The 13,435-nt window shown below is 41.9% G+C and overlaps 1 protein-coding gene and 1 long non-coding RNA gene across 4 annotated transcripts in view; one reads left to right on the forward strand and one right to left on the reverse strand.

Annotated features, from left to right (window-relative positions):
- LOC138804905 (uncharacterized) overlaps window positions 1-3,285 on the forward strand; it is a 40,182-nt gene extending 36,897 nt beyond the window's left edge. The window contains exon 5 of the long non-coding RNA XR_011365377.1: window positions 3,111-3,285. This is a non-coding gene — a long non-coding RNA (uncharacterized lncRNA). The remainder of the gene's footprint in view (window positions 1-3,110) is intronic.
- Window positions 1-12,834, reverse strand: part of LOC138804903 (protein GOLM2) — a 44,126-nt gene extending 31,292 nt beyond the window's left edge. For 2 of the 3 annotated variants that reach the window (XM_069989428.1, XM_069989426.1), the window contains exons 1-4: window positions 12,155-12,828; window positions 3,479-3,533; window positions 1,627-1,729; window positions 384-474 (exon numbers count right to left, since the gene is read on the reverse strand). In XM_069989428.1, the coding sequence (XP_069845529.1) occupies window positions 384-474; window positions 1,627-1,729; window positions 3,479-3,533; window positions 12,155-12,481 (576 nt within the window). In that variant the 5' untranslated portion in view covers window positions 12,482-12,828. Of the gene's footprint in view, window positions 1-383; window positions 475-1,626; window positions 1,730-3,478; window positions 3,534-12,154 lie in introns of all 3 variants that reach the window. The other variant, XM_069989427.1, reaches the window with a different exon arrangement.
- Between the last annotated feature and the right edge of the window lie 601 nt (window positions 12,835-13,435).

Raw genomic sequence — 13,435 nt, forward strand, 5'->3', positions numbered from 1 at the left:
CAAGACCCACAACTGACACAAAAAAAAAGAAAAAAATCTTTATAACAAACATACAACTTAAATTTCTAAATTACATGATAACAAAAACCTATTTCAGCTTGAGTATTTTTTATATATTTATTATAAAAATGTTGTACAGAGGGGTTACAGTTATATGAGTAGGGTAATGAGTACATTTTGTAGTGAGCACTGTTAACCTCTTTTGTTTTCCCCCACCATCATTTCCCTCCCCACTTCCCCAACTCCCCTCCCCCCCCCACATTGTAGAGCTCGTTTTCAACATGGTGTCCCATACATCTCATCATCACAATGGGTCAGCCTGCATCCCCATTTAAGTGTCCCCCAATATCCCTTCCCAGCTTAAGTATATTTTTAAAGTTTACCTTCTGTTCCTGCAAAAATTGGTCGGCTAATTTTTTTATATTTTCTTCATGCTGTGCTCTTAATTCCTTGATCTGCTGTCCACACTGAAAACTAAGTTATATAGTCATTCTTTTAGATTATATTATGCTGGAGTGACTTCTCAATGCTGTCTACACTTGCATTGAAAATATTAAAACACTCAGAGGACAGTGGCAGAAATGATAAAAGCCAGATAATTTAGCTAAAACTTTTAAATATTTCAACCTTTAATGGGGGGGGGGGGAAGGCATAAAGTAGAAATTGGAAAGACAAAAATGATTCTTACTCTATTACTTTATAAATTGTGTCTATAAGAGAAAAGCAAGCAAACTGGTAAAATATTCCTTCTCAGAAAGTCTATATTTGAGAATATACGCTAGCAAAATAAGATAGGAAATCTCTTTTTGCATAAAAAATTTTAAAGCTGTGATAGCCTTAGTAGTGAGGAAAGATAAACTACAGTGATCTAATTCTAATTATGGAACTGGTAGAGACAAAGCAAACATTAATATATTAATATGCTGGAATATTATATATGTTAAAATGTAGGTATACAACAAAGTAGTGAATACAGTTAGGATAATATACACAAATATAAGTGCATACCAATAACCTTTGGCAATGACTCCCAAAAGTATAAACTGTTTTAGAACATGGCAAATCTTTCTAATGTTTGGTGTAAAAATTTAAAAGATCCTTTTTTCCAAAACTGGATATAAATTTAAAATTTTTTAAATTTTTAGAAAGTTATATTTTAGAAAGGTTTTCAAGTTTTAGAAAAATTCCCAAGATGCTCTCAACATCTTCCCTGAGTGGGCAAGTAAAGCGGGGAGGCTCAAGGGCAGAGCCGAGGCAGCCAGTACTCGCAGGGCCTCAGTGAACTGAGGACCCCCCCAGGGCTCACTTTACCTACTGCAGGCCCCTCACACAGAATCACAGAATCTCCTGTCAATCTTTGTCATATCTAATTTGGTAAGACTAAAAACCTGGAAGATGTTTGTTTCATGATGACTCTAACAACACAAACTTAGCATGCCTTGTATGCCTTGTACGGTTAACGTATAAATATTCACAAGAGCCACTGATGACAAAATAATATGAATTTATAAGATCTAAGAAAAGAAGAAGAGAAAAATAGAAGCCAGACAGGAAGAAGCGAGTTAACCTAAAAGCTGGATCTTTTTATTTTAGATTCACAAATCTTAGTTAGATGGAACACCTTACCTTTCATATTCTAGCCTCTTTACAAGGTAAGTATTGTTCTTCCTGTAGTCCTGAAGCTGGTCTTCTTGTCGAAGAAACTCCTGCCGCAGCTCAGCAAGTTGCTCTGTCCACACAGGTAAGAAGCAAAAGGCATCAAGTTTACTATTGGGAACCTATGGCTGTTCTTTTAATTACACACTTCTCAATTTCTTTATACATGCCCTTAGGGAGTTAAATTACATCATTAATAACACATTTAATTATTTTTTACAACCCACCCATGGCCAATAAGACTTACTATAAAACAATATAACCTCAATTGTTTTATATCAACCTAAAATACTTTTTAAATTGCACGTCTTTTTATAATATGTAGGTAAACATTAAGCAGTCCAAAAAAAAAGCACACACTTCTCCCTCTTTCTCTCTCTAAATCTATTTTATAGAAGTAGAAAATATTAAACTTTTGGGGCTGCGAAGGTGGCTTAGTGGTAGAGTGCTTGCCTTGCATGCATGAGGCCCTGGGTTCGATTCCCCAGCACCACATAAGCAAAAAGAAAAAAAGCCGGAAGTGGCGCTGTGGCTCAAGTGGTAGAGCGCTAGCCTTGAGCTGAAGAGCTGAGGGGTAGCGCCCAGGCCCAGAGTTCAGGCCCCATGACCGGACCCAAAAAAAAAAAAAAAAATTAAACTTTTTTGAGGGGTAGGGGGATTCGAACTCTGGGCCTGGGTGCTGTCCTTCAGCTCTTCAGCTCAAGGCTAGCACTCTACTACTTGAGCCACAGTGCCACTTCTAGCTTTTTCTGTTTATGTGGTGCTGAGGAATTGAACCCAGGGCTTCATGCATGCTAGGCAAGCATTCTACCACTGAGCCACCTTCCCAGCCCAATATTAAACTTCTAAAATAAATTCATTATGAGTACAGAATGCAGGGTGTCTTTTGTTGTTGCTGTTATCTTTAGCCCAGCCTGGCCTCAAAGTCAAAATTCTTGTCTCAGCCTCTAGAGAGCTGGGCTTACAGGCACGTGTCACTCCTTTACACTTTTCTGTTAGTTTCGTTTTGTTTTGGTGCAGGTAGTAGGCTTGAATTCAGGGCCTAACACTCTTGCTTAGCATCTTCATTCAAGGATAGTGCTTTACCACTTGAGCCACACCTCTACTTCCAGCTTTTTTCTGGCTAAATGGAAATAAGAGTCTCATGGATTTGTTTGCTGGCTTCAAATTGTGATCCTCAGGTATCCTGTGTAGCTAGGATTACAGGTGTGAGACACCAGCTCACAGGAAAGGTTTCAAAAATAACCAGTTCTGTTTATGCAAAGGGTGTGAGAGAGGAGAGTTCCTCAAGGAGGAAACTCCAAAAGGCCACAGGATGGCGTGCTTTCCTTTTTTTCTATAAAAGCTTTAGTTACCTCCCAATGCTTCATTTGTATTTATGTATCTTAAAATCTAGTATGTTACATTTATTTATGATATATTTGCCTAGCTTCCATGTTTCTTTCTGTCCCTAGAGTATCCACAGTATCCTTAAACCTGAGTGGATTATTTGAACAGACTCTATACAGAAGGACTCTTTTGTGATTTTTCTAAAAATGTGATAACCTCAGAAGCTACAGTTCAATGTTCGTTGAAGATTCCTTAAGAACATTTAATTGCAAGAATATTCTCCATGAACAAAATTAAAGATACAGACCTCAAATTTAAAGTTACATTTATTATGTATTAATAAATATTACGTCTTAAGACAAATCTGGATAAACTGCCAGAGGAGCTTTGCTATGACAACTGTATGTCATTCAGCCATCTTATCATTCCTTAGTTCTTGAAGGTTATATACATGCAGTAGCCTCTACCTTTACTCTATAGGTAAATTTCTTACCCTTTAAATGATGAATGTCTGCCATCTGATAAGATATGTTGTTCTGTAGTTTAAGCTGAAAAAGAAGTTTTCATTTTACTAAAGAATACAGTTTACAATGTTTGATAAGAAATGTACTCATTATCTTGCCATGTAATTGTAACCCCTCTGTACGGTATTTTCACAATAAAAAAATATACATATATATATAAGAATATAGTTTATAGAGAAAGTTCTATAAATATTTTGTTCATACTCACTTTGAGCTTGATCATAAATGAAAAAAATCTCTATACGCTCCCAACATTATTTTTGTCAGTCATGGGCTTGAACTTGGGGCCTGGGCACCATCTCTGAGCTCTTTTGCTCAAGGCTGGCCACTTTGAGCCTAGTGGTTAATTAGAGATAAGAGTCTCATGGACTTTCCTGCCCAAACCAGCTTTGACTCCTAAGTAGCTAGAATTTTAGGCATGAGCCCCCATCACCTGACCCCTCCAAATTTTAAAAAAAGAATTGTTGATTTATTAGTGCTTATTTTAAATTTGCATGAGAATACTCCTTGTACATGGTATATAGTGAGTCAACTTCCAAATATTCTTAAGTTTGAATTGAACATCTTATCAGAAAGATCACTCATTAACTCTATATTCAGCAATGAATTATTTGAAATAACTAAAGACAAATCAACAGTAATCAATGTTTATCAAATTGCCACCTCTGTGTGCAGTATCATATCCAGAACTCAGGATCATGGTCACTATCCTTTAGGAGTCAATAAAAACGTAAAAGCATACCAAAAGCTGGATGCTGGTGGCTCACACCTGTAATCCTTGCTACTCAGGAGGATCTGTGGATTGTTGGTTCAAAAGCCAGTGTAGGCAGGAAAGTCTGTGAAACTCTAATCTCCAATTAAGTACCAAAAAAACAGAAGTGGACCTGTGGCTGAAGTGGTAAAGCATTAGACTTAAGCACAAATGCTCAGGGGCAGTGCCAAGGCCCTGGGTTCAAGCCCCAGCACCAGAAGAAAAAAAAAAGTACCAAAACAAGACTAAAAAAGCAAGCCTGGCCAGGCACTGGTGGCTCACGCCTGTCATCCTATTCAGGAGGCTGAGATCTGAGGATTGAAGTTCAAAGCCAGCCTGGGCAGGAAAGACCGTGAGACTCCTATCTCCTATAAACCACTAACAAACCGGAAGTGGCGCTGTGGCTCAAGCGGTGGAGTGCTTGCCTTGAGCTGAAGAGCACAGGGACAGCACCCAGGCCCAGAGTTCAAGCTCCACAACCCACCAAAAAAAAGCAAGCCTGGAATTGAAATTCACCATTCAGCCAGGCACAGTCCAAGCTACTCAGGAAGCTGAGATCTGAGGATCTCAGTTCAAAGCCAGTCTGGGCAGAAAAGTCCCCACAAGACTATTATCTCCAATTAACCACCAGAAAACCCAAAATGGCACTGTGGCTGAAGCAGTAGAGTGCTAGCCTTAGCAAAAGAGCTTAGAGACAGTGCCCAGCCCCATGACCAACAGAAAACAAAAACAAACAAACAAAAAACCTCACCATTCAATTACAAATTAAAATCAGGCCTTGGATATTTTGAGATTTTTATACACAAACCTGATTCTTGCTTTATACAAGCTTCATATAGTTGTAAAATGTAACTAAAATACTATGAATAGACTGCCTACCTCACACTAAGACACATTCAGATTCATACTAATCAGACACAGTGGCAAATGATAAATACAATTCATTTCCTAAAGAACATTTCTTTAAACCTTTGAGTTTTGAAATAGTTATAGATTATCTGTGCAAAGATAGCATATAGACCTATGCTATATGTACCTTCACACACAATACTGCCAGTGGGCACATCTTATGTAACAATACTGATAAAATGTGTATGTATATTTCTGTGCTACGCTAGTAGTTTATCATTTATGAACATTTCTGTAACCACAATTGCAATCAAGACACACAACTACTCTATCATCAGAAAGATCTCCCTCATGTCATATCTTCATCCCCCTCCACCTTGTACTGAATGGAAAAAAAGTTACATACCCAAGGAAATTCTTTTGAGGAAAACAAATAAAATAGTAAAGTCTTAACTCTTATCCAAAAATTATAAACAATAGTTGCTCCTAACATATTGTCTAACAAAACAAATGCCAGGAAGCTGAAACATGTTGGGGGAAGCAATGGGGACGCACACAAACAGAGGGAGGAAGGATAAACCAAGTCATTATATTGCATGGACACTATATAAAAACAGAACTATGTAACATGAAGGTAGGGATAGGATGGAGAAAATGGGAGAACAATGGAAAGGGTGACTGATTGAAACGCATTGTACTCATAACCCGACTCTTTTGTACAACTACTTAGAAAAGAATACCCATATAATTTTAAAAAATTTAAAAAAAGAATAAACAGAAGTTATTCTTGCTCATGTAATCATAGTTTAGAAGGTATTTCCTATTACTTCAGAAGTCAGATATCACATGGTATGCTGTAAGAATTGCTTCCTGACACTTAAGAACAGACTGGACTGCCAAGTATCCCAGGCTCCCACAGTACCCCTAGTTCCTCCACTACTCTAAGGGCATCAGCAGAACATACACTTTATAGAGGGGAGCAGCTGTGTCAACTGAGGAAACAATATGAGATGACTAAGTACCCCACTAACAGGACTGGAGTGGCCTTGGCTGAAAGGCTAAAGCTTTAGCTTTAGATCTGGTTGGGATAAATCAGCATCTCCAGCAACAACTACAACAATTACCTGGGGAACCCACACTGCGCCCATCTGCCTCAAAGCCTGTGACTCTGTCCCTGTCCCTATCTGGGTAGAGTCCATGATCCTAGGTCCCCAGGTTTCTGCCACTTTTCTCTATTGTGGGTACCTTCCCCAGCAGTAGATCCCTTTTCTAGCCTTAGTCAGGCTTAGTAAAAGCCTGGATGCAGTGCATGAGGGCATGCAGGATGCCCCAGACTCAATCTCTGGCCTCAGAGCCCTTATACCCCAGACTTCTCGCTAGACACTGCCAATTCTGACTTCACAGACCTTGGTCTTTGCCATGACATCTGAGTACCAAGATGGAGGTGGAACTGCAAATAAGAACCAATCAGGGGGCTGGGAAGGTGGCTCAGTGGTAGAGTGCTTGCCTTGCATGCATGAGGCCCTGGGTTCGATTCCTCAGCACCACATAAGCAAAAAGAAAAAAGCCAGAAGTGGCCCTGTGACTCAAGTGGTAGAGCGCTAGCCTTGAGCTGAAGAGCTGAGGGACAGCGCCCAGGCCCAGAGTTCAGGCCCCACGACCGGACCCAAAAAAAAAAAAAAAAGAACCCATCAGGCATAGGATGTTTCTAAATCTCTAGTTTTGTTTTTTGGTTTTCTTGCGGGGCGGGGGGCACGGGCAGGGGGGTTCTTATGTCTTGCAGCATCCTGAAGATCCTGTAAAACAGATAGCCTTAAGCCAGGCATCAGTAGCTCATGCCTGTAATCCTAGCTACTCAGGAGGCTGAGATCTGAGGATCGCGGTTCAAAGCCAGGCCAGGCAGAAAAGTCCATGAGACTCTTATCTCCAATAAACCACCAGAAAACCAGAAGTCCTTGAGACTCTTATCTCCAATAAACCACAAGAAAACCAGAAGTGGCTCTATGGCTCAAGTGGTAGACCACTAGCCTTAGGCTGAAGAGCTGAGGGACAGCTCCCAGGCCCAGAGTTCAGACCCCACGACTGGCAAAAAAAAAAAGACAGCCTTATCAGACACCAGTGAATCCTCATGCTGGGTACTTTCTGCCTCATGAATGCACTATCTCCCCAACCTTCTGCATGTGGGCATGCAGTGTGTTCACTTTGAAGACACTACACATGCTCACTGCACCGACCCCATCTCCTCCTGTGAGTACCACTGGGAATTCCTGTGTGTTTATATCAATGGAATTGTGGGTTTCCTTCAGCTGACACTGCTTGCAACCTCTCTAACCTGATTCTGTCCCACATTCTGGCTTGGTCAGTGTCTTCTTCCACACTCAGGTTAGAGAGGCTTTATAACGTTTACTTATCTGTCAACTTGTGCTCTAGCTGTGTTTTTAATATTCATTTCCCTGATGATTGGCATGTTGGATATTCTCACTTAGGCATTAGGAATCTCTCTCTCTCTCTCTCTCTCTCTCTCTCTCTCTCTCTCTCTCTCTCTCTCTCTCTCTCTCTCTGTCTCTCTCTCTCTCTTCCTCCCTCTCTTCCTCCCTCTCTCTCTCTCTCTCTTTTTACTGGTCCTGGGGCTTAAACTCAGGGCCTGGGCACTGTCACTGAGCTTCTTCTGCTCAAGGCTAGTTCTCTCTACTTGGGCCACAGCGCCACTTCCAGCCTCTTCTTAGAAGTTTATTGGAGATAGGAGTCAGATGGGTTTTCCTGCCCAGGCTGGCTTGTAACCATAATCCTCAGATTTCAGCCTCCTGAGTAGCTAGGATTAAAGGAGTGAGCCACCAGTGCCCGGCCAGTTTATCTTTTTATTCTTATCAAATATTTTTTTTTTTTTTAGGAAAAAGTTTCTCTCTACAGTGTGGAAAGGAACTTCTGTAAATAACCAAACCCTAGCCATCATTTTTCTATTATCATAAAATAGCATTTATTAGATAATAAGCTGCACATCAGATAGACATAATCATTGTTTGTTGAGATTACAATCCAGAGCTAAGATCAATGAGAATTCACCAAAAAAAGTCAAGCTGAAACATTTAGACAAATAAAAAGAAGTGCACACAGAAAACACACTCCTTAAGTATCCAAAGCAATTATTGGTTATAGCATAATCTATGTAAATGAATACTTGTTTTATCTCCCTTCTCTACAACTAGCCATAATTTTTCAAGAAGCATCTTGTTTTATGATTTCTATGGAACCTCTTGAGATCCTTCAGTTTCTTATCATGGAAATAAAAGAGAAAAATGTAAACAAGAAAAGAAGATAGGGGCTGGGAAGTTGGCTCAGTGGTAGAGCGCATGCCTTGCATGCCAGAGGCCCTGGGTTCAATTCCTCAGCATCACATAAGCAAAAAGAAAAAAGCCCGAAGTGGCGCTATGGCTCAAATGGTAGAGTGCTAGCCTTGAGCTGAAGAGCTGAGGGACAGCGCCCAGGCCCAGAGTTCAGGCCCCATGACTGGACCCAAAAAAAAAAAAAAAAAAAAAAAAGAAAAGAAAAGAAGATAAATGAATAGTAGGGACGTTTTTGTTTTTTTTTTTTTGTTTTTTTTTTGTCGGTTGTGGGGCTTGAACTCTGGGCCTGAGCGCTGTCCCTCAGCTCTTCAGCTCAAGGCGAGCGCTCTACCACTTGAGCTACAGCGCCACTTCCAGTTTTCTGGTGGTTTATTGGAGATAGGAGTTCACGGTCTTTCCTGCCCGGGCTGGCTTTGAACCGTGATCCTCAGATCTCAGCCTCCTGAGTAGCTAGGATTACAGGCGTGAGCCACCAGCGCCCGGCTTAGTAGGGACGTTTTTAAGACCATTTTAATACATAGTTCAACAGGTACTCAATATGTATTTCTTCAGCAGAATTAATACATTTTAGGAGAATAATACAAGCCCAAACTTTGTCAAGAATATATCAATGAACCAAAGAAAGGGATATTAGTAAATGTCAAGGTTTTTTGTTTTTGTCGGTCATGGGGCTTGAACTCTGGGCCTGGGCACTGTCCCTCAGCTCTTCAGCTCAAAGCGAGCGCCTTACCACTTGAGCCACAGCGCCACTTCCAGCTTTGCTTTTTCTGCTTATGTGGTGCTGAGGAATCAAACCCAGGGCCTCATGCATGCAGGCAAGCACTCTACAATTAAGCCACCTTCCCAGCCTAGGCCTATGTCAAGGTTTGTAGCAGATTGTTATTTACATATTTTATTTCATCAATATTCTTTATTTTGAGTGAAGAAACAGATTGAATAGGTTAAAAGAAAAAAAGAAGCAAAATTGTAAACCCAGGTTTGTTTGACTCAAAAAGACCTTGTTCTTTCCACTAAACTATATTGTTATACAGTATAGTAATATTATAGAAGACAAATTATCAAACAACAAATCAAAAAGGTTTTTTTTTGGGGGGGGGATAGTACTGGGACTTGAACTTAGGGCCTCCACCTTTTGCTTGGCTTTTTTGCTCATGGATGGCACTTCACCACTTAAGCCATATCTCCAGTTTAATTCTGTTTACTCTTCTTACAAGGACACCAGTCATAGTAGACTAGGCATGGACTTCAAAGCAACTTGATTAAATCTAAATAGGCCTATTTCCAAAGTTAACATTCACATATACCAGGGATTAATATTTCCAAATAATTTGAGAAATGGGGTGATGCATGAATCAGTTATGACATATTAACACTAATTGCTAACAGAAACCCACTAAATTTAAAGGATAAGCCTTCTTCACAGAACTTAAAATTTGTGCTGCACACTGGCTGCTCACACATTAATCCTACCTTCTCAGGAAGCTGAGATCTGAGGATTGTGATTCAAAGCCACCCTGAGCAGGAAAGACCTTGAGACTCTTATCTCCAATTACCCACCGGGAAAAGGGAAGTGGAGCTCTGGCTCAAAGTGGTAGAGCACTAGCCTTGAGCACAAAGTTCAGGGACAGCATCCAGACTCTGAGTTCAAGCTCCATAACTGACCAAAAAAGAAAGTTCCTTAAGTTAAAATTTTGTTGAAAATTTGTTGTAAGGTAAACATAGTAAAAAATGGTGGTTTAACAAGGGTACAGGTTGACCCATTGTAACAATGAGATGTACAGGACACTATGTTAAAAAATGAACTTTACAACTTAGGGGGAGGGGGAGGTGCTAGGGGGGGGGAGGGAAGAGATAATAGGGGAAAAACAAAGGAGGGGTAACAATGCTTGATAGAAAATATATTCATTACCTTACTCATGTAACTGTAACCCCTCTGTACAGTATCTTTACAATAAAAAAATTTTTAAAGGAAAAAAAAAAAAGAAAAGAAATGGTGGTACATGCCTAATATCCCAACACTCAGGCTGAGAGGGGGAGGGGAGGAAGCAACCAATGAAACGTGAAAACCTACTGAAAAAGATTGGTAATAATAGTACAATGGATAGAAGAAATGGATTCTAGAAATGTACTCTTTACCAGATATATGTAAACATAACCTTTCTGTATGTCACCTTTATAATAGTAATAAAATTTTTAATGAGAAAAAAAAGAAATGAATTCTAGAGTATGTAGTAGAAAGGATTTATCTTTGAGATTACTGAGAAGAATGTTATAGTGATGTTTAACCATTGTAAGTCTGAAGATCTAATTTGATTTTGTTTTTGAGACAGGGTCTCACTTTGTAGCCCAGAAGTCAATGAGTCTTGGCTTCCCAAATGCTGATATTATAGGCATGAATCACTGTGCACAACCTGAAGTCCTTAATACTCCAAATTTTCATGATATTTGCCTACTATCTTCAGAGTTGTGTCTTCAGAGTTCTGTATGTAGTATAGTTTGCTGATCCCTTGCCCTCTCTGAAATGATAAGGACAGCTATAAGGAAGCACTTACCTAAGACCCCCAATCTTCATAAAATACAAAGCAGCGTATAGGATGAGAACAATCAGCAAGTTGGAGAAATCTCATGGAGATTTTAATTCATAATGATTTACTATAAGTGATTTTGAAATGGGAGGTAAAAAACTTAGAATTATAATAGGAACTTACACACACACAAAAGCAAAGATTACTAATGAGCTCAAAAAGGAAGGCATCTATTATCTCACCCCAACATTTTCACAACTCTTGCTAACCAGAAGTTGCGTCAAGTCACAAACTAAGACCATAACTAACCACACAATGGTGAGCACAAATACTTGTTTAATAGCAGGTATGATCACTATTCAGTTTTAAACTTCTTAAATTTAGAACTTTGTAATTTCTACCTACATATAACACCAAACCTATCAGCTATTCAAATATACACAATTTCATTTTATTTTCTTTCTGAAATGATGAGAACACAGATATAAGATTCTGTTCTTCAGAACTTATTTTTAGATTCCACCATTTGGGCTAATTTCATTAAGAATTCAAATTCTGCAGAGAATGAGGGATTAACTATGTCCAAATCACAAGTGTGACTTATATATCTATGCCGGTTCCATATAACACTGATCATACACACACAAAAAGGCAATAATACCTGATGCTTATCGACCTATAAAAAATTTAAGAAGTGATAACTGCTTCAAAAATATGTTGACCACCAAAAGGAGTTAGAAGAGACCTCACTTTTTAAATACATACTGCTCAGTATGCACAGAATAATGATGACACCTCAATAGCCACATGAAACCTCGCACTCTCCAGATCTGCAGCCACATAGGCCAAAATGATTACCACTGCCAGCTCAGCAGCTGAGCTGAGAAGAAAAGGCGGCATGCACACATAGGCCACTCCTGAAAACCAGAACTTAACAACCAGTCCCCAGCAAGAGACTAGACAGAGATAACGGTGGTACACGGATAAACCAGAAAATTTTGACAGACACTGCGATTTGTTAGGGGGTTTTAAATGGGCGACAACCAAGGCTGCGATCCTGGAGAGGCTCGGACTTTCACTGCTTAGGCTAACATCCACCCCCCCCGAGGTGAAACAAAACAAAACAACAAACACAAAACCAACTAGGGGGGTGCAGGGAAACGGGCTTGGCCTTACCTTGTCATCCTCGCATCTCTTCCCCAGGCCCTCCCTGGCCTGCAGCTGGCTACTGAGACGACCGTAGTCGGCGTCCTTCTGGTCGATCTGCTTCTTATGCGTGTCCACCAAGAGCAGGAGGTCCGAATTGCGCTTCTCCAGACGCCCGCGGGCCACCTCGGTGCGCTGGACCTGGCCTTGCAGCTCGGCCACCTCCTCCTGAAGCAGGACGTGGCGTGAGGAGATGCTCCAGTAGTTAAAGGCGAGGACGACCACCACCACCAGCAACACCACCAGCACGAAGGAGGGCAGGCGGCCAGCCCGCCGGTTGGCCCCGAAACCCACCATGGAGGGGGGTACCTCGGCCGCCCGCCGACAACCGGCAAGCAGAAGCTCAGGCCTAGACTGACGAGAGTGCCCCGGGGACGCGGCCCCCAGGCCGGCCGGAGCGGGAGGCGGGCTTAGCCGCTCGCCAGGCCGAGCAGGAGAAGGGGGCGGGGCCGCAAGCCGCAGGTCCCTCCCCGCCCCCCACCCCCCCCCTCAAATCCGGCCCAAGTGCGTCCCGGAGGCTCTTCCACCAGACCCTCGCCACCCGCCGAGGGAAACCGAGAAAAGCAGAGAGAAAGAGAGAGGAAGAGAGTGAGAAAGGGAAGGAGAGAGAAATCCACCCGCCGCGCCCGCCCCCTCCGGCCCAACACCTCAGGGTTGGGGGGGCGGGGAAAGGAGCCGGAAGGGGGCGGGTTTTGTCTGGCCCCGCCCACCAAGCTAGGGTCGCCTAGGGGGCCATTCGTCCGTCCGTTTCCTCCGACAGCCCCCCCCTCTTCTCGCGAGACCCTGGGGCTTCCTCTCGTCCCCCTTGGCAGTGTTATCTCGCGAGGTTTATCTCTTAGCGCGGCGTGGGTGATGGTGGTCACACCTGGGTGACGGTCCCTCCTTGCAATTACCTATTGGGTTCCTTTGCTCCATACTCTCTATAGAGTGTTCCTGTCTTAGGCCGGGCCTCTCAAGGTTTGTGTTGTTGTTGTTGTCTTTGAGGATTGCTAGGGGCGACCACCCACCCTTAGGAGGGAAAGCAGGTGAAGGGCAGCCAGGAAGGAGTGACTGGGAAGCTTCCTTAGATGTTCTCGTCTGTGCTAAGGAGATGGGAAGAAAGCAACGATAACAGCCCAATACCACAACATAGCGATGCCCCGGACATCACGACAGGGGGAGGGCGGGGGGAGAACAGGAGATACTCAGCTTGTGGGCTTGAAAGGTGGTGCCAGCCTGGTTTCCAAAGTGACTGCTTTCCTGCACCCAAAG

This window comes from Dipodomys merriami, unplaced genomic scaffold (genome assembly GCF_024711535.1).
Source record: "Dipodomys merriami isolate MVZ:Mamm:240054 unplaced genomic scaffold, mDipMer1.0.p SCAF_379, whole genome shotgun sequence".
Classification (NCBI taxonomy): Eukaryota; Metazoa; Chordata; class Mammalia; order Rodentia; family Heteromyidae; genus Dipodomys; species Dipodomys merriami.